This window comes from Lampetra fluviatilis, chromosome 33, assembly GCF_964198595.1.
Source record: "Lampetra fluviatilis chromosome 33, kcLamFluv1.1, whole genome shotgun sequence".
In the NCBI taxonomy this organism is placed as follows: domain Eukaryota; kingdom Metazoa; phylum Chordata; class Hyperoartia; order Petromyzontiformes; family Petromyzontidae; genus Lampetra; species Lampetra fluviatilis.
In genome coordinates, this window is record NC_136307.1 from 10,834,752 (window position 1) to 10,861,455 (window position 26,704).

At 54.1% G+C, this 26,704-nt stretch overlaps 1 protein-coding gene and 1 long non-coding RNA gene across 5 annotated transcripts in view; one reads left to right on the top strand and one right to left on the bottom strand.

Moving 5' to 3' along the window:
- Positions 1–26,704, bottom strand: part of LOC144944058 (ras guanyl-releasing protein 3-like) — a 95,758-nt gene that overhangs the window by 50,539 nt on the left and 18,515 nt on the right. The window contains exon 1 of one of the 4 annotated variants that reach the window (XM_078872102.1): positions 965–1,066. The exons of 2 other annotated variants lie outside the window; for them this stretch is intronic. In XM_078872102.1, coding sequence (XP_078728228.1) covers positions 965–993 — 29 coding nt within the window. In that variant the 5' untranslated portion in view covers positions 994–1,066. Of the gene's footprint in view, positions 1–964; positions 1,067–26,704 lie in introns of those variants that run through there. One more of the 4 variants, XM_078872103.1, reaches the window with a different exon arrangement.
- LOC144944059 (uncharacterized) lies at positions 201–2,877 on the top strand. Its single transcript, XR_013639556.1, has 3 exons — positions 201–796; positions 1,000–1,145; positions 1,731–2,877. It is a non-coding gene; the product is annotated as an uncharacterized LOC144944059 (long non-coding RNA).

The window sequence follows — 26,704 nt, forward strand, 5'->3', positions numbered from 1 at the left end:
GAATCGCACGCGGCATGCGCCCGATCTCGTTATTATCTCACAAGCTAAGCCGAGTTTTAGCCTGGATAGTACTTGGAAGAAAAAAACACTCAACACATTCCGTGTCAATAGCACTTTGGTCTTCCAAAGGAGGACACATTTATCATTTGGCTACGTTCTGGGAAATTACCCTTCTTCATGGCACGTGCATAAGGGCTGTGTATCCACAGGCAATGTGTGTTGCGATGTATACATCAACAACACAAATCAATAGGAACATTGCAAAGCGACTATCATTCTGAATGTTCGTACTACAACGTTTCCCGAGACGCATGTGCCACCAGCATGGAAGAGAAGGCCAAATATCCTCGACAATCTAGAGGGGCCGTCTAGCTCTCTCGCTCACTCTCTCTCGTGGAATCCCTTCCGCCATCAGTGGCGCGAGCCCAGTCATTGCGGCGCTGCGCCTTTGCCAACGCGAGGCTGACCTCATGTATGCGACGAGCGTAAACGACGCTGCCTACTTCTGAGACGCGAACTCCTTTTATCTCGCCACGCAACGACCTCGCGCTAGCCGCGCCACGCACTTGGTTCACGTCGCCGCCGGCGTTTTAGGCGGAGCGGTGGCCCCGTTCGCCGTGAGCCCAGCCAGCGGCGAACATCAGTGGCGAGCGATGGCTAAAGTGGCCCTCGGTGGAGTATGGTCGAGCAACCGTCAGGACCGGCAAACCCGATACTGGAGACCTTCATGCAGCAGTGGATACACTCAAGCCACGTGACGAGTCCAACCACACAGGCAGCACGTGCGGGACCTGAGGTGGTGATGCCCTCTCCGACCAGCTCCCCTCTCACTCCCAGCGCTCTTAACCACCCAGCTGCCCCTCTCCTTCCCAGCTGCACTCTCACTCTCAGCTCTCCTCTCACTCTCAACTCCCCTCTCACCATCCCATCTCCCCTCTCTCACCACCCCATCTGCCCGCCTCACCCGTTCGCGTTGCACCCCAACTCGTCCATTGGCAGGCGCGGCAGCAGCAGGCGAGAACGGACGAGCGCGCGGGGTGGAACCTGCGCCTGGCCGCCAGGCGACTTCTCAATTCCACCTCCTCCAACTCGGCGTCGAGCGGCGTGAAGACAGCGGCGGGCGAGAGGAGCAGCAGGAGGAGGAGGTGATGGGTGTTGTGGCTGGGTGGGTGGGTGGTTGGTAAGAGAGGGGTGCTGAGGGGGGGGTGTGATAAGCTAGGGGGGGGGCTCTGGGGTTGTGTGAGGGAGGCGGCTTTGTAGTCACAGGACGACTGCGAGAAGAGGCGTCACCCCCGGCAGAGCCGCGAACATCAAAACGTGGAACTGTTCCCCCCCACCCCGAAACCCGCTCCACTAACCCCCCTTACACCCCCTAATCCCCCCTCCCTCTAACCCCCCCACTCGCCCTAACCCCCCCGCTCCCCCTAACCCCCCTTACACCCCCTAATCCCCCCTCCCTCTAACCCCCCCACTCGCCCTAACCCCCCCCACTCGCCCTAACCCCCCCCCCACTCGCCCTAACCCCCCCCCCACTCGCCCTAACCCCCCCCCCACTCGCCCTAACCCCCCCCACCCCCGCTCCCCCTAACCCCCCCCCTTCCCGCTAACTCCTTTCTCCCCCTATCTCCCCTCCCCTTAGCCCCCTCCCTCCCCCTGACCCCCCCCCTCTCCCCCTAACTCCCCCTCCCCTTAATTCTCCTCCCCCCCTAACCCCCACCCCCGCCGGCTAGGGCTGGGAAACGCTTGCGAAACCTCGCTCCGGGCCACAGAAAGAGTCGTGGCGGCCCCCTCGTTGAGAGGGGTGGGGGGGAGCTCCCAGCCGTCACCTCGGGCAGAGAAGAGACCCCACCCACCAGCACCACCACCACCAAAGACAAAGATCCCCCGTGTAGCCTTAACCGACTGTCGGGGCAAGTGCTGTCAGCGAGTAGCACCTATGAAGGCCGGAACGGCACACGAGGGGCTGGGTGGCCAGCACCACGCCCGGCCGCCTTTGTCTCCCCAGTGGCGATGTTGACTCGACACCGCACCAGCTGCTCATTTGAGGCTGAGTCGACCTAGGGGAGGCCCAGGACCAGTTCAGATAATCGTCGCTGGTGTTGGTGGCCGTTAGCGGGAATCGAACTCGGGTCGCCGGTGTTGGTATCGCAGCGCGCTAACCGCTGCGCCACCGCTCCCCACGCCTGCGCCGCCACCACCACCAGACTCCACCGACACCACCACGCGGACCGTTCCACCTCTCTTGCTTCGTCACAGCCGTGCCACGCCGCGCGCGTTCTCCGAGGCTACAAACAAACTCAGGTGTTGTTCGTCTAATTGTGCGGCGATTGATGCGGTTCTTTAATCGCGGGCGTTTTTGTCAGACGATTTGAAGTGCGCGTGATTTTGCGTTGAAAATATCTATTTTTTGTGTGTGAAAATATATATTCTATAAACTATAACTATTTTATTTTACTAGGTAAGGCCCACTGATCTATTTAGCTCTTTTTCAGAATTGACCCGGCCACAAATGATAGCTCAACAAAGTGGCTTATCACGTGGAAATGTATTGCAGCCAAATACTCTAAACGCGTGTTTCTAAATGTGGGGGGAAAACGGAGGACCCAGAGAAAAATCCACGCGGCCACGGGAAAGAACACGCAAACTCCAAATGTACATCCTGCGCCAGGGTCGGGATCGAACCCACGGCCTCCACTATACCAGTCGAGGTAGTTAACATCTCACCACTGTGGCGCCCATTCGTATATACGTGCAGTATTATTTTACCACAAATGAACCACACTATCTTGCTGATCTCATCAAAGAGCATAAACCATCACGCTAACTCATCCTCGCAGCGGCTCTTGGCTCGCCGTCGAGTAAATACGGCCACTGCATCACGCGCTTTCAGATGCGCTTCTGCGACCGTCTGCAATGTTCTTACGAAATTTGGAAACCACTGGAGCTATGCACTTTGAAATCTAGATTGAAAACTAATTCCTTTAGAACTGCTTTTGGTGTTTAGTTTGTTGTCCTTCCCGGCACTTCCAATTCGCATGGTTGGCTATGTACGGTGGGAAAGAAATTCAACATATATACATTATTTATATATATATCGGTCACGTAATTGACGGTCAGAACGGAGTGGGAGCCGAGGAATGGAATGCGTCCTAGAGGGCACGCCCACCGCGGAGATGGAGCGGTGGAATCAATTCCATGCGCAGGCGCTGTGAGCGGATTGGTGCATCGCAGGATTGTGAGAGATGGCTACGGCTTGGGTCGGTGACGACTTCATCCAGCAGTGGATGGACCATGGAGAAATGATGACGATAATCACGTAACCTTACAGCATTGCCGGGTGGAGCGGTGGGGCAGCGGTTAGCGCACTGCTCTACGAACCCAGACGACAGCACGGCTGACCCATCGGCAGCAGTGACGAGTGATATCCGATCTGGTCCGAGACCTCCACCGCACCCCCCGCCGTGTGACCATACTTCACCGCCGGCGTGGGGAAGAAAGGTATGGCCAAACGACTCCCATGCCGGAGAGGCCTTCATCTGCAACAGTGGCCGATGGGCAGAGGCCAACGCAGATGAGCGAGTGGCACTGGTGGCTGCGCAACGGGCCCCGTCGACGATGGGGCAACGGCCGAGACGAGTCTGCACAGCGCCCTGTGGCTTCGAGAGAGAGGGCCCATTTATTTATTTGCCAACAGGAAAACACATTTCGCACACCCCCCCCCCCTCCCGAGCAAGACCACTTGTCACGGGGGAGAAGTGCGCATTCGGGTTCTAAATTTGATGCTCGAGGAGAACAAATATCCATAAATATGGACGAGTTGCCTCGCCCGTCGTCAGCTTCAGTTTAAATGTCGACGTGCCCTCGTGTTCTCTCCACGGCAGCTAACAGGGTGTGGGGGGGGGGGCTGATTGAGAGGGGGGGGGTCCCCTTTCCCCGTCAAGCAACCTCAGCAACACGACCCCCACATGGTTGCACGTGCAAACGTACAGTCACTAATCCACTGCTGGATTATAGCACTACCCCCCCCCAACCCGCTCGCAGTGGGTGTGGGGGTCGTGGCGTTGATATACAGGCTGCGTGCTCTAAGAAACGGATTCGCGCGCAGTAAAAAATATTGTTGTACGGTACTCCTATGCTCCCGCGTATGTCTTACGCTGCCCGGCTTCACCAACCGAGGCTACAACAGAGTGGTGAAGTATGGTCAAATAACCCCCCCCCCCCCGGAAAGGATCCTAGTTACGCAAAGGGCACTGCTGCCATATTCAGGGTGCGTCCGCAAGTCTCGTAATAATGTGACAACAGCGGTCGAGTTGAGGGATTGTCACGATCAGGGTCGCGATCGCGTTCAAATGAGTGTGATCTGTCTTCACAGCAACGACAACCACTCAACGCGTTCGTCAATAGCACCGTGTGGGCTTTAAAGTAAAAATAAATACGTGTAATGGCCCCTTTTTCATAGCGCTGTTTTATTTGTTATGAAGAAGGGCCGTTGTCCGAAACGTTGCCTATTATTTTTTCCCCTTCAAAGCCACACACACACACGGTGTGAATGACCAACGTGTTGAGTGTTGTTGTTAGCTGCGGCTGTCCAGCACTGCAATGCAGCAGCATCACCATATCGTGCATTTGTCTCTTTAACAATCAGAGGAAACAAGAAGATGCTCGGTGTAGTCGGCACTTTGCTTCGTTCATCATTTCGGTTTTTTAAAGGCTTTGCTTTATGTAACCCCCCCCTCCTCCCTTTTTAAATGAAAGATTTCACAAAAGACTTCACGTTCTGCTCTCCTTACCCCCTTCCCTCTCTCTCTACCGCCCTCTCTGCCCCCCCCCCTCTCTCTCTCTCCCCGCTGATGTTGAATGATAATAATAGTCATTAATAAAACTTCAAATGTATAATGCGCATTTCGTCCTAGGATCCCAATGAGCAATACATGCAAAGTAGGAAACAAAAACAGAACCGGGGCAACCGACCAAACTACTGAGGGAAGGCTCAGTTTAAAGAGATGGGGCCATTTCAAGTGGCGAGGCGTTCCACAGCTTCCGTGTGTGGCGCTAACAAAAGCGCCTCTAGAGGCTGCTAAGTTTGGCGTGAGCCCCTCACCCCCCCCCCCCCCTTTTTCTTTGCACACAACAGCCAAGGGAATCTTATGCACATCGTTGATGGGCCTTAACGTAAACCCGCCGGAGTCCGTGCGAACGTTGAACTACGTCGACGACGGTGCTAATCGGACGAGGAGTAACGGCGAGACGGCACGACCTCTCTCTCTCTGTCTGTCTGTTCTCTGCTGAAGCCCCCTCGTTGTGGGCAGCAGCGAGACGTCGGTGTTGCCCTACCGGAGCTCCTGAACCACATTTGCAGGCACGCGCAAGACCAGACTGGAACCAACCGCATCGATTCAGACATTCTGCGAGGTGACGACATGGGCGGAACTACACACTTCCCCATGGCGGGGTGGGGTGGTGGGGGGCGGTCACGAAACTTTTTCAATAGGTTCCCAAGATTAAAATAAATTAAAAATAAATATTCACTGTATTTTCTCGGGTAAATATCATACAAGACCAAGTTGTCGAGGTCTCAAGGGGGTGAGGGCGGTGGTGGGGAGAACGGCTCCCACCACCGAGCCTCCTTGGATCTGCCACTTCAAGGTCGCAGATCCAAGAGCAGAAGAATCGTTAGTTATCGAAGCATACTAACAATAAAAATAACAATTTATATTTGTAACTCACCGCCGCACGCTGTTCGCTCGCTCTAGAAGAGAGGGGGGGGGGCAGGGGACGACTCAGAAGTACGAGGAGGAGGAAGCACAGACGAGCGAGAAAGGCAGCAGCCCGGGCGGCGAGGAGACGGCGCCACCAACAAATTGGCCCGAGCTCTGCGCTCCTCTGTGTTGGAAGGTGTTTCATTGCCAATGGATGACGAGTGCTTGCATGCGGCGGGGATCAAAAAAACCCGGATCGCCCGGAGAAAAACCCACGCGTGCAAGGGGGAAACGCTCGATCTCACACTTACGGAAGCACGTGGCGTTACACACTTTTGCTGCACCACCTCTTTGCACGCCAGGGTACGGGCACTACCCTGACGCCCGCGGGGAAGGAATTTTCGCGACGTTCTCGCGGTGATCCACCAACCCTCGCTGCTGCCTCCACGGTGATGGATTTCCAGGCAGCCACCGCGGCCACCACGGCCACCACCACCACGGCCACCACCACGGCCACCACCACCACCACGGCCACCACGGCCACCACCACCACGGCCACCACCACCACCACGGCCACCACCACCACGGCCACCACTACGGCCACCACCACGGCCACCACCACGGCCACCACCACCACCGCCGCATTAATCGACGCGTTGTTCCAACTGTTAATTTGCGTACAAGCCTGAGTGCCCCCACGCATTCCTGAGCGTGGCGAGCAACAGCACGCGTGGCTGGAGACAAGATACCGCAAACATCTGCCGGTCGCCCACGCCGGTGTCACCGCGCACATTCGTACCGGGAAACTGCGCCGCAGCCTCGTGAGGATGACGATCGTCGACTTGACAGCGACGCTCCTCACCCCCCTGCCCCCACAAAGACCCCTTGCTGGTACTGCTCTCATCTTGGAATAAGTCACTCGCTCGTTTCTTAAACATGCTCTACGCCAACGCGAATCGCACCCACAGCCGATCGATCTGCACTGGAAGAGCCCCGCTGAAGCCAACGAAGCTCGTTTTTTCAGAGGGAAACGGTGCAAAATTGTAGGGCACCGTAGGCAGGGGCACTGAGACTTGGTCAGGTTCCAAGTTTCGAAAAATAGTGACCGGATGTTCCCTTAGAGACCAATTAAAACAGATTCGCCACCCCAGTGCCAATTGATTGATCCTTAGGTATCACTTACTCCCCCTCCGCCGTTCTCCCCCTGAGATGGATTCCGCGTGCTCCTGCAGACCCCACGACACAGTGTTCACAGTAGACTTTTCCCCGATGTCTAAAAATACCGTCGAGAACGCCATTTCAGATCAAATTCACGGTTTCCAATGACACGACCGTGTACCCATTGCAGTTCATTTTCTTCCCGAATGTGAATTATTTAACGCAGTGGTTGTGATGTTTGCTGATGATGTTCACTTTTCTATATCGCGCCGTCCGTAAAAATGTGCATCTCACGATCGCTGAGGAACTACAGATGAGCTAGAAGGCAGCGGCGTCAATTGTCAAAACCCTGCAGCCCTCCATATATATATTCAGATCTTTGCAACCGATGATCATTTTTTATACGCGTGGAAGGAAACCAGAGCATTCAGATCAAAGTTGCGCGTGCGAGGGAGCAACACTCGATCCCATACAGAAGGGACAGATTATATTATTCCGCACTTTTCTGGACCACTCTCTCCTTGCGGGCCAGGGTACAGTTCCTCCTTGACACCCACCGAATCTGTGCGACAATATACCAACCCTCGCTGCTGCTGCTGCCACAGTGTTGGATTACAGGCAGTCACGTGCAGCGCAGCCACCACCACCGCCACCACCGCCACCCGGCTAAACCCGTGGGTTCCTAACCCGATGGCTCCTGGGTCACTTGTGGTCCCCAAGACCCGTGGGAAGTGGTTCCGTTGAACCGTGACAGTTACGAGTTGTGCCACAAGACGCCATCGCTATTAATGCACGAGCGGCTCTTAAAACGATGCTGAGGATTGACGGTCCGCAGGAAACTACGATTGAACTTTATTTTTTTTTACTTAAAGCTTTCGTGACTGCAGAAATTCATATTATTTGGGTCTTTCGGTGAAGTCACGTAGATAAAGTGAAAAAATAGTTATATTTCTAAAAAATAATAACAATAAAATAATCAAAATGGGTCACACTCTTGTAGACTGCATCTGTGATAGTGCTGTATGTTGCTGGCCGCTTGATGTTGTCGGCCTTTGGGCCCTCTGCTCAGCAACCGTGTTTAATGCATCTAGATATATATACAGTTTCCACGCACGTTCAAACTAATTATTTCTTACTAAACCCATCGGCCACACAGCCTTCTGGGCACCTTACCTGCCAACACCTGGCAAGTGTCAGCAGCGCCTAATTCAAGCCCACCCAGACACAGCTGATGAGACACTGGATGTCGCAAATGTGGTTGGAGACGGATCGTCTGCTTATCTCTCTCTATTTACCTACAAGCGCACCCGGGGGCATGTATGTAAGTACCGTACGTAAGTTGCCCTTTCTTTCGCACCGTACGTAGCCAACCATGCTCGCTCGGGCGTACCGAGTTGGGCCCCAACCCAGCAAGGGGCCCAGCATCCCTCTAACCCCCCACGGCCACCAGCTAGGGGCCGTATTACCCAATAGGCACAGCAGGCACTATGCCTCGGGCCTCCGAAAACGGAAGGGCCTACGAAAAAAAATGACTATATTTTTTTGTTTGTATGTAAGACAATTTTCTTTTTACCACGATATCTTCCTACAATATACGTAGACTTACGTTTTTTCCTCTCAATAATTAAAAATTAAATCTGCTTATCTGCGGAACACAGTACGCTCCCATAGAATTAGGGCACGGGCTAACTAATATGATGAGCGTGTCAGCAGTAATGACATCTTTTCAGCGGCTGGGCGAAGTTATCGCGTGCGAAACAAGCGGAGTAACAGTGGCGGTAGTGACGTGCGGTAGCAACAGCATTATCAATTGTTGTAAAGTTATCACTGAAGTCCTATGAAACAGAAGCGCCTCGGACCTACAAGAACCTTAATCCGACCCTGACATCACCCCCAATCAATCACAGGGCCCGTCATCTCCTACCCACCTTGCAAGGTCCACTCTGAGACAATAGCGTGGTGACTTGAGTTGTGAGACAATAGCGTGGCCTCTTGAGTTCTGAGACAATCGCTTCTTCCCCCTGTCTCTCCGACGTGCTGGGGCAGTGCCCTGGGCAGGAGTCCCGAGGAGTGCATCGCAAATTGCCCGAGCGAGGGCGCACAGGTGAGCGAGACGCACAGGTGTCGAACCCGTCCCTCCCGCGTCCGCATCTTGTCGCGTGCAGTTCTGGTAATCTTTATTGACACTAAATTATTAGTCTTATGTTCACATATATAAGGGTAGAGCCACGACACGTGTGCTCTCTCTCTCTCTCGTACGTTTGGCGGTTCCCGGGCCGCTGTGACATGAACATCATCACTACGCGTTGTCTTACCTGACACTCTCTCCGTCTCTTTTGGTGTCGCGGTTGAACAGAATTAGATATAAAATAATTAGATATGTTTTATATATCTATATCTATTTCAACCAGACATCAGATGTAAAGCTCGGACTGCAAACAACTCAACAATAACAACGGACTTCATATTATGGGTCCTTTTTTTCCAGTATCAAAGTGTGGAAAAAACAATAACAGGGTTTACCCTTTCTGGCGATTAAAAACATGTCACTGACTGTGCATCGAACACAAGTCCGTGTGGTTACTGCAGACTTGATGCCTTGCAAGAGGTGCCCGTTTGGTGTTTGAACATCTCACCGCCTGCTTTGATTGCCAGAGAGGGTAATACCTACTCTTATTTAACAAGTGACTTCGTTGGCGGTGGGGCTTTACACGTGGAAGCTCTCGACCGCCATCGATCGCCCCCTCTCCTGAGCGCAGCGGTCACCCCTCGTGACGGCGCCTCTCCCGACCCCAGCGCATCCGTCAACAGCGCCCGTGGTGGCGCCCCAGAGGAGAGGCGGTCACGATCGGCGACCTTCGGGCAATGGCCCTTCGTCGTAGCGCATAGATCAACAACGACCACGCGACATCTCCCTTCGATCTCTCTCTCTCCTTTCTCCTCTCTCGTGTTTCGAGGTGCGTTTGTGTATTTCACCGTGTGTTACGAACGACGAGGGGGGGACGTTGGTCGTCATTGTCTTGCTGTTCGGCTGCTGCTGCTGCTCACACGGTCACAATCTCCTTCTGGGAACGCGTCCCGCCCGCTCGGCACCACAACGCGACGCGCGCGCGGTGGTGGCAGAGTCGCGTGCCAAGGCGCAGCAAGGATACCCCCCCCCCACACATGCAAGGCTATACCCCCCCCCACACACACGCAAAGCTATACCCCCCCACACACACACACACGCAAGGCTATACCCCCCCCACACACACACGCAAAGCTATACCCCCCTCCCCCACACACACACGCAAAGCTATACCCCCCACACACACACACAAAGCTCACCCGCGTGGCCTCAGCAGACTGCTTGGGGGGCAAAGTGGTGGTCACGATCGCCTGTGAAGGCCAAAAGGGGGTGGGTGGCCAGAACCACGCCCGGCCGCCTTTGTCTCTCTAAGTGGCGACGTTTACACATCGCAGCAGTCACTCGTTTGAGGCTGAGTCGACGTAGGGGAGGCCCGGGAGCGGTTCAGATAATCGTCACCGGTGTTGGCGGTGGCCGTCTGCGGGAATCGAACTCAGGTCGCAACGTGCTCTCGGCGCTGACTGCTACACTACCCCAACACACACACACACAAAGATCCCCCGTATAGACGAAACAGACGTAACGGACTGTTGGGGCAAGTGCTGTAAGCGAGTACCTATGAAGGCCGGCACGGCACACGAGGGGGTGGGTGGCTAACACCACGCCCGGCCGCCTTTGTCTCCCCAGTGGCGATGTTAACACACCGCACCAGCTACTCATTTGAGACTGAACCGACCTAGGGGAGGCCCAGGAACGGTTCAGATAATCGTCACTGGTGTTGGCCGTGAGCGGGAATCGAACTCGGGTCGGCAGGTTCGTAGCGCAGCGCGATAACCGCTACACCACCACTCCCCACACACAGCACACACACAGTACACACACCCAGTACACACGCACAGTACACACACAGCACACACACAGTACACACACAGCACACACACAGCACGCACACACAGTACACACACAGTACACGCACACTACACGCATGTGCACTTGGGAGTCAGTTCAAGACGTCTGTGACAACAGGTCCTGCGACATACCAAAGCCGCGCCTGGGTATGTTGGTTTGTTCCCCCAGCGTTCGGTGAGCGAGGGTGTTGAGCGGCACGAGGTCTCGGGGGGGCGAGGGGGGGGGCGCGGGATGTCCCCCCCTTCCCCCCCCCCGCCGTGACTCCCGCACAAAGCTCCGCACGCAGGCACCTTGCACCCAAAGTGCATTGACCGCGCTGCTGTTATTTCCCGTCGTCATCATCGCTGTTGTCGTCGTCGTCGTTTTAAAAAACAACAACAACAACAACAAAAAAGCTTTCAACGGTGCGCGGTGTCGAGGCGACTAAAAATAAACCGCTTCGCTTCCCAGCGGGGCTGCCGTGGCACCAGCGTGGTGAGCCAGACCCCACCCGTGGCACCAGCATGGTGAGCCAGACCCCAGCCGTGGCACCAGCGTGGTGAGCCAGACCCCAGCCGTGGCACCAGCATGGTGAGCCAGACCCCAGCCGTGGCACCAGCGTGGTGAGCCAGACCCCAGCCGTGGCACCAGCATGGTGAGCCAGACCCCAGCCGTGGCACCAGCGTGGTGAGCCAGACCCCAGCCGTGGCACCAGCGTGGTGAGCCAGACCCCAGCCGTGGCACCAGCGTGGTGAGCCAGACCCCAGCCGTGGCACCAGCATGGTGAGCCAGACCCCAGCCGTGGCACCAGCGTGGTGAGCCAGACCCCAGCCGTGGCACCAGCGTGGTGAGCCAGACCCCAGCCGTGGCACCAGCATGGTGAGCCGGACCCCAGCGACCGGAAGAATCCCTCGACCCGGGTCGCGTGCGGCGAGGCCGGCGCCCCCGCAGTCGCACGCGGCCCTCGCCCCCCGCGGTTATTATTGGGCCGAGCTATTTTAGATTCGATGACTAAAAAATGAATCTCCCCTCCCCACCAGCACCACCTAAACGCCTCTCGGCAAAACCACGCGCGCCTTGTTGGGGATCCTCTACGAAGTTTTTATTCCAGCTGTGATCCTATGATAATAATAATAATTATTATTGACACTGTGTGTCATGTCATGCCATGAGACGATCGATCAGAGAACTACATCCGAAATCCCTTCAAGTGACCTCTTCTATGCCACACACGAGGAGTGCTTCACTTTCCCCGCTACAGAGACATCATTGTCGCGTGCCAGTCAAACAGGTGCTTCTTTTACATTCTCGGCAGCTGGAATTTAGCCGCATTTATTGAAAACCGGGCTGAGACTATCAACTTTCTGCACTTGAGAACCCAGTTTAATACCTATTCAGTCTAGGTGAGTCCGTGGGTCTCTACGTGAGTTTATGGGTCTCTGTGTGAGTCTATGGGTCTCTATGTGAATGTATGGGTCTCTATGTGAGTCTATGGGTCTCTATGCGAGTCTATGGGTCTCTATGTGAGTCTATGGGTCTCTATGCAAGTCTATGGGTCTCTGTGTGAGTCTATGGGTCTCTATGTGAGTCTATGGGTCTCTGTGTGAGTCTGTGGGTCTCGGTGAGTTTCTGGGTCTCTGTGTGAGACTCTGGGTCACCACATAAGTCTATGTGTCACTGTGTGAATCTCTGAGACTCCGTTTGAGTCTATGGATCTTCGTGAATCTATGGGTCTCTGTGTGAGTCTATGGGTCTCGATGTAAGTCACTGGTGACGTTGCTGAGGCGATTAACTCAATACACACGCGAGAGTCCGGTTCAATCACGGTGGGCGACTGAAACCTGGATTCGAACCCAGCGGTGCCGGCTCAACATCCCAAGTGTGAACGTCACCTCAATAAAACCTCGGACTCTACATCAGCGGGTAAAGGCCCCGTTGGGCTTAGCGGCTCCGCTGCAAAGACGACCGCAGCCCAAGGCCGCCGGGGTCGGTGTCAGTTGCAGGACATTGCAGGCTGGGAATGTGCAGAGTAACGATCCAAAAAAAAACCCAGTGTGTTTACAAAATCAAACCGAGGACCCAGTAAACAAACCGCAGTGACACGCTCTGCACGTTCGGTCACTCTTTGGCGTCCGGCGTTTGTTGTTAGCAAACAATAAAACACAAATTTGTGTTGTTATCCGTGTGAAACCCGAGCCACCGCGACGGCGCTGCCCGCCAGCCCCAGCCGCGTCTCGACAACACCTGACGACTCCGACGCGGCGCCTCGCCTCGTACGCGGGCGGAGGCGGCCCGCACGCCCGGCCGCCCGGCCGGCCTCGGGAGAGCCGCGTAGCTCCGCAACGGGCGACGGCGCAGCACCGACGCATAAGCACCTCGCGGGCGGAGAGCAGCGCCCGCGGGTAGAGAGGGAGGCGAGGCCGCCGCACCGGCACTCACCCCGTCCTACCCTCCCTGTCTCCTCCTCGTCGTCGTAGTCGCCGCAGCGTGTGCCGACGGACGGCTCGAGGCGCACGAGCCGCTCCTGAGATGGGCACCGACGGACGGGAGCAGCTGCCGCCCGGCGCGGCCAGAGCCCGGGCTGCCGCAGCCCAGGGTGGGGTGGGTGGGTGGGTGGGTGGGGTGGGTGGGGTGGGGTGGGGAGGCTTGCTGCACTTCACGGCCGCGCTGTTCGTTGCTGCGTTCAGCCGGGATGGGGCGGGTGGAGGGGGGCCGACCTCACGCGCTCCGCGCCCCACGGCGCACCTGTTGCGCAAGGGGGGGGGGGGCGGCGATGGGAACTGCGGCCCCGCTCCGGTTCCTGGGAACGGCGGCGGCCGTGCCGAGAGGGTCCGGTGGATTATTGGAATTGAGACGGACAGTTTGTGTGTTTTGCAGTTTAACTTTTGTTGTGTCTCCTCTCTCATGTGCTTGCCCCTCCTACTCATCTCCTCCCCTCCTCCTCCTCCTGGTGCTCTTTCTCTCACCCTCCCCTCCCTGCCGTTATCCTCTCGCCCCCACCCTTCCCCCGGCATCTCAGAAGCGCAGTGAGGGCCTCCGTTTTGCCACCTCTAGGATGACTTAAGCGGGTGTTGGGGCCAGATTGTGATCGTTATGTAAGGAACGTATTACCGGGTGCGATTTATCCGAGGGATTAAACACGGCATGCCTGTTGTTATACTTGCATAAAATGTATTAAACTCGCGTAAATAAGATTCAATATTTCCTTGCCGCTTTTTTCACTCTCTCCTTCTTCTTCTCTCAAGTGGCTCAGAGGTCAAAGGTCAGAGCGCTGAGCAGGCACCGCTGGTTCCTGGATTCGAATCCAGGCAGTGGCTTGTGACCGTGGGTTAAACCCGGTGCTCAAGTGTCATGAGTCAAAACTATTTTCCATAAAAAAATATATTTTACCACGTAACGCCCACTGAGCTATGTAGCTCTTTTTCAGAAGTGACCCGGCCACAAATTAAAGCTCAATGTAGCAGCTTATCACGTGAATATTTATTGCAGCCAAATACTCCAAACGCATGTTGATTCTAAATGTGGAGGGAGAAACCAGAGGGCCCGGAGAAAAATCCACACGACCACAGGGAGAGAGAGACACGCAAAGCCAAAATATGCAGGTGTCAGGGTCAAGATTGAACCCACGACCTCCTGTATACCAGGCGAGGCAGTTAACATCTCGCCATCGCGGCGCCCCTAAAGCGGTGCAAAAAAGTCCCCACCGCCCCCCCCCCCCCCCCCCTAGCAGACGGGCAGTGAGAATTGCACGGTTTGGTACCCCTCGCTCCGGAAGCCTCAACAAGAAACAGCGCCTGACACCGGCATCCCGGTTTTGGTTCAGGGAAACGAACCCCATGACCTCCCCCCCCCCCCAAAAAAAATAAACCCCATCTCCATCGCTCACGCATCACCGTCCGTGCGTGCGCGCGCGTCAGCCCGAAATCCCCTCCGCCAATTTGTCTCCGGCGCCTTGCCAATTAGCGAACGTGGGGGGGGGGGCGCTTTGATCAGCGCGAGCCCCGGCACCCTAAGCGTTACCGCTTCCCCACGCGATTGAATTCGCTATTGCCGGTGTGCGGCGGCGCGCGCGTTCCGGTCACCCACGCATCAGGATGGAACGCGGCGAACCCCCCCCCCCCCCCCCCCCCCCCCACGTCTGCAGCTGCATAAACAGGGGGGCGAGTGATTCGCGCACCAAGGTCGGCGGTCCGGGCTCTGCGAGGAAATTAAAGTGGGGCCACCACCCGCACGCTCGCCCGCTCGCCCGCCCGAGCCCTGTCCTGTCCGGCGTTAATCGCACAAGGCCCGGAGATGGCGCCGCACGGGGATTGCGGCTGTCGCGACCGCGAGCGGGGGACCGACCGACTGAGCGAGCGACACCTTCGTAGCCCCGCTTCCGACGCTTGGCGCCGGAACCGAAAAGGAAGGGTCGGCTCGGGGCGAGCGCTCAGGGGCGCCGATTCCTCGCTCCGTATTTTCCGCAACGCCGCTCAGCTAGGAGGGATTTATCGAGCGTAAGGCACTACCACTAGCGTACAGGATACCACCTATCCGTAATTATCCCACATCCCTGTAATTCCATACAAAGAGCATCGTAAAATTTTAAAATGTAAAAAAAAAAGATGAAACTCATGGAGTCGGCGCCGCGCTTGTCAGAGCGGTCGGAGGTGGCGTGCACAAAATCATTCCCTGATCAGCGCTCCGGACTGTTCCGGCTGAAGTTCAGCGCTGGCTGCGAGACTCTGTGTGTGTGCTCGGCTGCTTGTCAATCCACTGCTGGATGAGGGCCACCCGCCCCACCACCCCCAAACACCGTGCGGGTCTTGGGGTCATTTGAAACATACTTCACCATGCTGGCGAGTGCGGGTTCGTGAAGGAGGAGCCCAGAACGGCGTTAATTAACACAGTTGGCTACGCACGGTGCGAAATAAGTTATTTACACATGTTAATTAACCGCCCCCATCACTACAACGCATTTGTTCCCCCTGGGTTACAAAAGGAAGCAAATGCATAATCACTGCGAGGTTGCATTGAGGCTGCAGGTAGTGGCAGTAAAAATAATAATAATAATAAGCACATCACAAGTCGTGTTATTTTTATGATTTTACTGCCGTCACACCGTGCAGTATATTTGTATTTTTATCACAAATTCCCTCCCTCTCTCTCTCCCGGGGACCTTGTGTGTGGCCTCTTGTGAGGGCGCTGGCGTCAGACCGGGCATCACCCCCCCCCCCCATCCCTCCCACCTTTCCCCAATCTCACTCATCCCACCCATCGCCATACATCCGACCGATCGCACAAAAAAATCACCCATCCCGCTGGCACCATTCATCTCACCCATGCCAACCATCACCATCATTCTCACCCATCCCATTCATACCAAACCTGCTCGGGCCCTCCCACGTGGGCCCTAACCCATCAGGAGGTCCAGCGTCCCTCGAACCCTCCACGGCCACGACCCCCAATCAATCACAGGGCCCGTCATCCCATATCCACATTGCAAGGTCACTCTTGTAACTCAGACGATCGCGTGGCTTCTTTTTCGTTCTAACACGGCTAAACGAAATAAACTTGAAACCTTCTTGGTTCTTTCGGTAAAGTCACGTAGAAGGGAAGTAATAAAATAATAAAAATAAAACATAATAAAATAATTCTCACGACGTTTCGGCCACAACGCTTACTTCCCTTCTACGTGACTTTACCGAAAGAACCAAGAAGATGAATCCCTGCAGTCACGAAAGATTTAGATCGAAATTTAAACTTGAAACCCTCTGAACGCAGCGCAGCAAGATGTGGACAGAGAGGACGTGCGCATTTAACGCGCGCCCTTGCTTGTTTAGCATGCCAGCACAATTGTCGCTTCTACGGCCGTGCAATGTTTCTGAAACTTAATGGTGCAATTGTGCTATGATCAGTCTAAACATGATCTACCCGAGTCGAATTACGTTACAGGGCGTTTCTGATTCGACGTTGATTCATGTTGGTGCAGCAGTTTCCACGCATCGCGTGACGGACGCGGTTGTTTTTCGTCTGCTTCGCTTTTGTTATTTCGATGACCCGGGTCAGCCTTGCAAAATGAGACCTCTATCCTGGTCTCTTGATTTCTCACGTGGGGTGGATGGGGGCGGGTGGTCAATCCGAGTGGCCGGCAAGGGCCCAACTCCGTGAGGGTCACTGATCGTGTGCGAGGAGTTGTGCTGGAGCAATTGCGGATGGGGGAAAAAGAGACGCAGAGACAGGCACGCAGAGGGACACAGACACACAAGAGAGACACATAGATACACCATAAATGGGCAGATACTGCTTGCCGCCATTATTATTTTTTCGTCCATTCCACCAAGCATGATGAGGCCATTCCTGGTCCCACCACACTCCCCACACTCCCTCTACTCCCCCCCAGTGCCAACCCGAAACACAACGCCCAACATTCTCCAACACTCCTCCCACTCCTCACCCTCCCAACTCTACTCATGCCTCATCCCTCCGCGAGCATCGCTCCTCTGACCGCACGCCGATCGTCAAGGCCGAGCAATCGCAACCCACGAGTTCTTTTTGGGGCGAAAGAAAGAGCGTGCTTTGAGACACCGGTATCGCGGGTTACACGGGTTCAACGTCGGCCGCGTGAAAATAACAACAGTGAGCTGGTGCTATCTTCTATCTCATATCGACACAATCGAAGGGCACCCTCACTGGCAGCTGTCCCTGTGCGGCACGAGGTGTACCCGACACCCAGCCTGCAAGTGGGCATCAGTCTGCCAGTTGGGTGGGGGGGGGGGTGTTGGGGGGGGGGGTCATGATGTGCACGATCGCAATTGAGTAACAATCCTCCGGCTACATTTGGTGGGGATGGCGAGGGCGAGAGAGGAGGAAGTCCATCTCAGCCACAACGGCCACAACGAGCGTCACCAGCAAACCGCCGTGGATCACCTCCCGCTCACGGTTCCTAGAAAGCGCCCTTACAACAGAGCCCGTTTACGGTAACTCAACCCCCCGGACTCTGAGAGGGCTGGCAGGGAAAAAAAAAAAAGGGAAAAAACGAATTAATTTGTGGAGAATTTTCTCCGTGGAAATGAGGCGGCCGGACGTTCCGTTGCTTCGTAGAGCGTCGTTTCGCAACCCCCACCCCCCTCCAGGGGTCCGTGTCGCCTGCGGGAAACGAGGCGAGTTCGTGCGTCAGGGTGCCATCGGTGCCCGCGCCCAGCTGGTGGTTTGCATCTCGCCCACTGTGACGAGATGTCACATCTTAGACTCTCTCTTCCTCTTTCCGTGGCAGAGCCACTGGTAAAGAGCTGTGAGTTTATTGTCATCTGCGTATACTCAAAGCTGCGGGCAGCCACCACTAGCGGCAGATATTTTCACCGCAGTGAATCGAACGGCGACATTGGCTCGTGACAATTCACCGAATCGACGGGCAGACAAGCGGTGAAATATTACGCAGATAATTAAATAATCGACCGCATCAGCTGCCAAACACGAGGCCATACCTGGCCACATCTTGACGAGGAGCACGAGCGGGGCCTCATGTCAGCTTGGGACGAAACATATTTTCGTGCCCGGCACACCACATCCAGTATATGCCTCACCGTGGCCGCGGCTGCAGGTCACGCGCCACCTGCTCCGGTTGGGTTTAATTCGAACCCACCGATGATTCTGATGAGGGATAGCTGAATGTCCCCGGCATGCGGCTACAACTCACACGACTTCCACTCTGTGAAATTCCCTTGCTCGCCCGATAAAGGGATCTCCCTGACCGTCCAGAAATGCAAAAACAAAAATCACTTAAAACGTCTGACCTGTTCTGTCTGGCTTTCACATTTGATTTCATGTTATATATGTAAAAGTCAAAAATTGTGGGTTTGTGGGTTTGTGTGTGGTCACCCGCTTGGCTCTCCAACGGCGGGGTTTATGTAAATATATTCCAGATTTGAAGCTTTCGTGACTGCAATGATTCATATTCTCGGGTTTTTTCGGTAAAGTCACGTAGGTAAAAACATTAAAATTAATGAAAGTAAAATAAAACAAAACAAAAATAAAATTCACGACGTTTCGGAGGCAACACAAGTCTCCGTCATCAGGTGGGACCGTCACAGCCGAATTAGCTGCATCTGTAAATAGCCAGGCACCACGCCGTAAGCCCCGCGGTCAGCAAGCGCTATTCCTTTTTCACATCCGTCAACTTTAAATTAGTTTAATTAGCGATTTACTGCGATTTTTGTGCGCTTTGCTTTTATTTATTTATTTATGACGCGTGCACGGCCATACCAACTCACGCGCCTTTGGTGGGGGAGGGGTGGGGGGCACCCATGCCAAGTCGCATGCCTTCGGTGGGAGTGAGGGTCGCGTTAAAAATCCTATAAAAATACACTAAACGCTCAGGTAAATTATTCACTGTCTCATGTCCCCCCCACCACGATGCGTGCAGTTATTACTACTATACAGTCGGTAGATGCTACCACAATAGACCATAGATATTACTGCAGAGCGGCCGGGGACATCGTGCCTGGGGGGGGGGCAGGGGTAGCAGCCCAGCCCCAGACTGCCAAGATGCCACTTCAGCCGGCTGGACAATCTAAGCGAGGCCGAAGGCTCTGCACGGGACTAGACCTCACCACGCCACTGTGTACTTTTTGCTATAGAGTCAATAAATACTGCTATCGAGTCAGCATGTACTACTGTAGTGACAGCAGGTACCACCACAGTCAGTATGCACTGCTGTTATCAAAGGTACCACCACAGTATGCACTGCTGTAATCATAGCAGGTACCACCACAGTATGCACTGCTGCAGTGAAAGCAGGTACCACCACAGTATGCACTGCTGCAGTGAAAGCAGGTACCACCACAATATGCACTGCTGTAATCATAGCAGGTACCACCACAGTATGCACTGCTGTCATCATAGCAGGTTCCACCACAGTCAGTACGCACTGCTGTTACATTTTTAAAAGTAGTTTTTAAATAATTTTAAGATCCGGGCAACGCCGGGTACTTCCTGCTAGTACTCAATAAATGTGAAAACACGTACGTTCGCGGATCAATCCAATTACTATTTTAATTGCACGCAGTGCCAGATTAAGCTAGTGCGGGTTCTGTAGCATATGTTATAAAGGGGCCCTAAATAAAAACAAACATTAATATTTTACTTGCATAGTAAAGTAATTGTATTTTTTTATTTGCTATACAGCCAGATAATACGACAAATCGCTAACCTTAAACACCCAGTCTTTCATAAAAGTTGAAGGCAGTATAGTACTATAGTAATAGAGCAAGTGCAGAATCACTGAACCGGAATCGATAGCTTGAAAGCATTTAGAGCGGGGCCCTTGAAAGTGCGGGGCCTGTAGCATATGCTACTTTTGCTACTAGGATAATCCGGCACTGATTACACGCTTTTAACATTTTAACGGAGGATAACAATGCATGGTAGGGCGGTGGAGGTTGTTTTATAAGAAAGTTGCCTTTAAAAAAACAAATAAACTTTGATTGATCGGCGATCCGGGAAACATTCATTGCCCCAGCGTAAACCGACCACGCGCACCGCGGCCACACAAACTCCCCAGCGCCAGGGAGGAAGGGAGCAGTGACGGCGCCCCAAGGTCTCACCGCGGTTCGGGCGAATCGTCGCTCGCCACTGGCGCCGCACGCCCACTCATCGACCTCGACGCCGTCCTCGTCTCGGGTCCCGCGAGGCGGGGGGGGCACGCGCGTGGTACCGCGACAGGGCGGGGACCGACCCGCGTGATGGGGGTGAGATTGTTGTGGGTTGGGTGGGATGAACGGCATGAGCGGTATGAGTGGGATTTTGAGTGGGAATGGCGGTGATGGTTGGCATTGGTGGGATGAATGTTAAGAGTGGGATGGGGCATTTTTGGTGCGATGGGTCAGATAGATGGTGATGGGTGGGATGAGTGAGATTGCTGAAATGGGTGGGATGGCTGTGATGGGTGAGATGGATGGTGATGGATGAGATGGATAGTGATGGGTGGGATGAGTGAGATTGCTGAAATGGATGGGATGGATGTGATGGGTGAGATGGATGGTGATGGGTGGGATGGATGGTGATGGATGGCGATAAGTGAGTTGGGTGGGGTGGACTGCCCTGGCACCGCAAATGTCACTTGTCTCTTTTTTAATTGATTCCATCTGAATTGATGAAAAATGTAAAAAAAATAACTAAGCAACTTATTTATGTTTTTATAAAATACTTTTTAAAAATGTTCTTACGTATTTTATTTTAAATAACGTTGTTCTTATTTTTTATTTCATACATAAACTATTTCTTTTGTAATCGAATACTTTTGGCGGAGCAGTGCCCTAAGGACCCATACACACGAGCCGCCATCGTCGTCTTGACCTTTCTGACCTTCGGGGGCAGAACACAAGAGCCCGCGCCATTTGCCTCTCAGGGGGAATCTCACGCCAGCCACTTTACTGGGAGACGGGCCAATCCGTGCCCATCCGTGCCGATCAGTAATGACACTCAGCGTCGTTGACTCGAGACCCTGACACGCGGAAGGCACCGACTTGCGCTACGCGTGATTCACTGCACGAATTATCCACGTGCTATAAATCGATCTGTATTATTATTATACGAACCATACAGTAAATCCACTTTTGTCTGCGCTCTTTCAACGGTGGTGGCGGAACAGCAAAACCACGCAAACTCTCTCTGCTGAAGCACTCAAGTGGCTAACACCACTTCTACATTGGCATTTAGGTGCTGAACATATTGACATAGAAGAGAATTATTATTGTTGTTGTTGTTGTTATACAGGCTTGATGGGCAGTGGTGGTGCTAGGCGTTAGAGCATCAAGCAATGGTGTAAGGCCCCAGAGAGCTCAAGGGGACTCCGTATTCAAGGTAAGAATATCAGCTTAATTTCGAATCCCGAATAAACAAAACACGATGATTTAGTTTTTTACGCTGATTCCGCTGAAAATTTTACGCTGGAAATTTTACACTGAAAAATTTACGTTGATTCACATTACAGGTAAATTAACATGGCTCATATATTCCACCTTTGCAGCGCGCTTCTCTCTTAACCACTTCTAATATCCTCATCTCACTGCATGCGTATCTCACTCAGATTTTAGAAATTCAAATGGTGTGGGGGGGGTGTGGGGGGGGGACAAGGAGTGCGTGCTCAGACATAATTTCTTCTAAGGGCTCCATAAAAGGCCCGGAGCGACTGCTGCAACCTCAATATAATTCAATGATTTGATCTTCCCCATCGGCCTTCTGTAGCCGCGTGCATCCAAGACATGCTGCAGGTCCTCCGCCACCATCGCTACGCTTGCTGGAGCCCAGCTCCTTTATTACGCCTGAGGCTGTGCACGCGGTTTGTTCACGCGGTTTGTTCACGCGGCTTGTTCACGCGATTTGTTCACGCGGTTTGTTCACGCGGTTTGTTTATGCGGTTTGTTTACACGGCTTGTGTACACGGTTCATTTACACGTTGCTAATCCCGCTTGTGCTAAAGCTACCGCGTGGGATTCGTGTCAATAATTCGTTTGTTGCTTTTGCTCTGCTTAGTTGGCACGCGCTCACTCGCCCTGCCGCTGCCGCCACTGCCGACGTGGTCCTGGGCCCGACAACGGAGCCGCTTCACCGGCTCAAGTCTCTGAGTGACCCCACACGTTTGGCGAGCTCGCTCGCTTGTTAACCTTTGTGGGCCCTCGCGAGATTCGTCACGGCCGTCCGTGGCTCTCTCTCGCTCCGGCGGCTGGGAGGACAGTCCTCGCGATCGTTACCGCAAGTGCCGCTTATTTTACCTCTTGTTTTTTTTTCTCCCCGTCATGAAACGGGCACCTCCAAAGGTCGAGCTTTGAGCCCGGAGGGATCCCCGACGCGCTGCCGACGTCAAAGCGCAGCAACTACAGACCGGAGCGGCGGCCGCGGCGGCCCGAGGGGGGCAGCCCGAGGAAGCCCCCCCCCCACCCAGGTCCCCCGGCGCGAGCTCACGCGCTGCGCGTGGCACGACGCCGGCCACCAACGCGGCGCGCGGTCACTCGGAGGGGAAAGGTGACATCACGGGTCCAGCCGGCCAAGGTGGTTTTGCCATTCGTAGCAGGGGGGGTTACGGTTCTAAGCCCCGGCGGCCGCCCTGGTTAATACTGCGGGTGTGCGTCAGCCGCAAAATACCACGCGCCGTCTGGTCACTCGTACGTTGAATTTCTTTCGCACCCTACGTAGCCAGCCGTGATAATCGTACTGGACGTTAAAGATCACCTTGTTTTCATTCAATGCAAGTAGGCCACCGTGTACCGGCGTTACGGTCCACATTTGACGAATTCGAAAAATGACACCGCAAATTACTCGACATGCGGTCATTGCCCCCTTACTGGCAATAGTTTGTCTGCTGGTAGGCCAGGTGCTGAGTCACTTTGTTGCCACACAGGGACAGCTGCCACTGGGGGTGCCGTTTAAAATGCGTCGAGGTGTGATGAGGTCAGCCGTGTATCGCTAGCAAAGCTCTCCGGGACGAGCCGGCAAAAAAAAACCCACAATCATTGTTATTATTCATACGGTGACACGCGGTCAAGCCGACACGTCACCCTTGCTGACGCAACCTCGCTCAAATCGAGACACGCATTAATTCCTCATCTGTTACAACTTTAATTGTTGCAGTCGCCAAGGAATTTTGGGGCCTTTTAAGCACTTGCTCGGTCAACGACGATTTACCTGAAAAAGAATAAAATTAAAGCGCTATAAAACATATGCCCCCCCCCCCCTCCCGCGTGTCATTCGGGCTAATTACCAACCTCGCAGACATTAAAATCTCCCCACCCCAAAACTAAACCCCGGCGGCCCCCCCCCCCCCCCGCAAGGCGCGATTGAGTGAGTGAGTGAGCGCTCACGTGACACAGCAACCGTCGTCCTTCACCTCCCCGCCGGCCGCTCGATGAATATTTCAGTGGCACCGGAGAGCGGTACGTTTCCCGCGCGACGGTGAGACACTTTGTCGCGCGATCATTTGTGATGGCCAGGTCGCTTCGAAAAAAAAGACGCTTGTAGCTACGTGGGCTTTACCTGGCAATAAAAAAAATATCTATTTTTTCAAGAGATTTGTTTACATTTCCTCTGTAATTTGCACTCCTATCGTGTTTGTTTTTTTAAATATTGTTTGTTGTTGTCACGTTCTGACCTGCCCCCTTACTGGACATCTGTGAAAAAGAGCTTCACAGCTCATCGGATTCCTCCTGCAGCCTAAATACAGATTCTGATTCTGACCACGCCACGCCTCCCGCATTGTGCTTGCACCCCACTTCCACCACGCGTTGCCGGCACATTTCTCCGGGATGATGTAGTTAGGGGGTCATTGCTCCGTGATGACGTAGTTAGCGGGGCATTGCTCCAGGATGACGTAGGTAGGGGGCATTGCTCCGTGATGACGTAGTTAGTGGGGCATTGCTCCAGGATGACGTAGTTAGGGGGGGCATTGCTTCGTGATGACGTAGTTAGGGGGGCATTGCTTCGTGATGACGTAGTTAGGGGGCATTGCTCCGTGATGACGTAGTTAGTGGGGCATTGCTCCAGGATGACGTAGTTAGTGGGGCATTGCTCCAGGATGACGTAATTAGGGGGGCATTGCTTCGTGATGACGTAGTTAGGGGGGCATTGCTTCGTGATGACGTAGTTAGGGGGGCATTGCTCCGTGATGACGTAGTTAGTGGGGCATTGCTCCAGGATGACGTAGTTAGTGGGGCATTGCTCTGCGATGCGGCGTTTAGCTACGACGCACGTGAATTATTTATGAATTCTTCTTCAATCAGCGACATTGGACCGAGGCATTTTATGAATCAATTTGTGTCTCAATCAAAATATTCCCCCTGCTGCTCGGTAAGCTAATGAGATAATAATACCGAGGATGTAAGTCATCATTAAAATTCAGTTTGCAAACGTATTGTTATTCATTGGCATTTCCTGTTGTTTTATTTGATGTTACATGCACCTCGAGTCTTGTTATTGTTATTACTGTTATTGGCTTGTATTTTAGTTCGTTTAGTTTACATCATGATTCATCATGGATTTTTTAGGTCAGATCACATAAATGAAATGTGAACAAACCTGCCGATTTATGACCGCTTCAACGGCGCCCACCGGTGTGACGGAGAGCAATGTGATGTAAAGCAATCCCACGGTACCTTAAATGGGTAACGACGACATTTCACAGATAAACGCAACCAGCAACATCAGACAGTTGCCAGAATTCTAGGGGAAATAAATAAATACATTGGTCGTGAAAGCCTATGTGTATTTGTTTTCATGTTATCCATATTTCGAGTGTAAATATTATCGTTATCTGATTTGACTACTTTGATTTGATGTTATCTTTACATGTATATTGAACTTCTTTTCCACCGTACATAGCCAACCGTGCTCATCTACACACACATAAGTGTAATGCGGGCGTAAACGACCTTCCGGATGTGACGTCACGGGGGGGAGGAGTTACGTCACGTGGGAGAAGGGTTCGGGTCTTTAAGGGGAGAAACCGGAAGAGGAGGGGAGGTTGTTGGAGACTGGACTAGGGTGAGGCCACGCAGGGCGAAGGCTGGGAGGAGTGGCGAGATCGCCACACACACTCGGAGAGCGGATTGGCACCGTCGGCCAGCGGTGACCAACCCAGGGAGCAGCGGCGAGGCTGCAGTGAGAGCAGCAGCGAGGCTGCATGAAGAGGCAGCAGTGGAACTGTTCAGAGAGGGAGAGCAGTGGTGGAGCTGCAGCGAGGGCAGCCGGGGAGGCTGCGCGAGGAGATCAGCAGCGAGGCTGCTAGAGGCTACGGGAGCGACACGAGGGGATCAGCAGCGAGGCTGCTAGAGGCTACGGGAGCAACAGCAGCGTCGGCGCCGAGCGGAGGGTCTCAGAGGGAGAGAGCCGTGTGGGAAAAGTAGACGAACCCGAATAAAGGACACCAAGCCAGATACCGTGGTCGAGTCTTTTATTACACTGGTGTTGGAAGTGTAACGGCATGTCGAAGCAAGTAAGAAAAAATAATATTCCGACGCCAGCATCTGCTTCTTCGTCCGACGACGACGACCTTCCTCCGACGATGGATTCAGCTGCGGTGGTGGAGGAGAGCCCTGCTGAAGCGAGTGCGGGTACGGGAGTTGAAGATGTCGCCGCGTCGGCGGGCCCGTCAGCACCAACGGACGCGGATTTCCGATGGCAACAGATGGCGGAGCAGCTTGAGACTCTCAAGGACGTACTGGCGCAGTTATGTCACCTCGTCACGCCGAGGACGGCGATGGGGAGAGCCGAGGGTGGTCCACAGGCCGCCGCCTTGCCTTCGCTGTCGACGCCATCAGCCACGCGGCACGAAGCCGCCATCTTGCGCGCTCCGCGGCGGGAAGCCGCCATCTTGACCACGCCGCGGTTCGACGCCATTTTGAACCTACCGTCGGATGATCCATCGCTTGAGGATGGTGCGCTAAGGAGTCGCAGTCGGCATCTTACTACGGTCAAAGAATTCTCCATCGGGGGCGATTGGAGCGCTTTCGCCTGCAGATTTTTGGCGGCGGTACGTTCTGCTAGGTGGACCGACGCTGAGGCTTTGGAAGTTTTGCCGACTCTTCTTGATGACGAGTTGGTCAGATTCTTTCGTTCCATAATGACGAAATGGCGGACGCTTACGAGCCACCTGATGATGCTCATCGCCGATTTGCTCAACGACAGCGAGCGCCCGAGGAATCGACGGTGGCATATAGGGGTGCGGTGCTGGAGTTGGCTATGGCCGCATATCCGGAGACGAAGCCTGACCTGCTCGAGCCTCTCATCTTAGGTAAGATGCTCGAGCTGTCTCGGGATCTGGGGATTCCCATGCCTGTGTGTGGCCACGAGAAGCTGACGTCCCGGGCGGCAGCAAAATGTCTAGATGCACAGTTTAACCTCCGCCGGTGGAAGCAAGTCG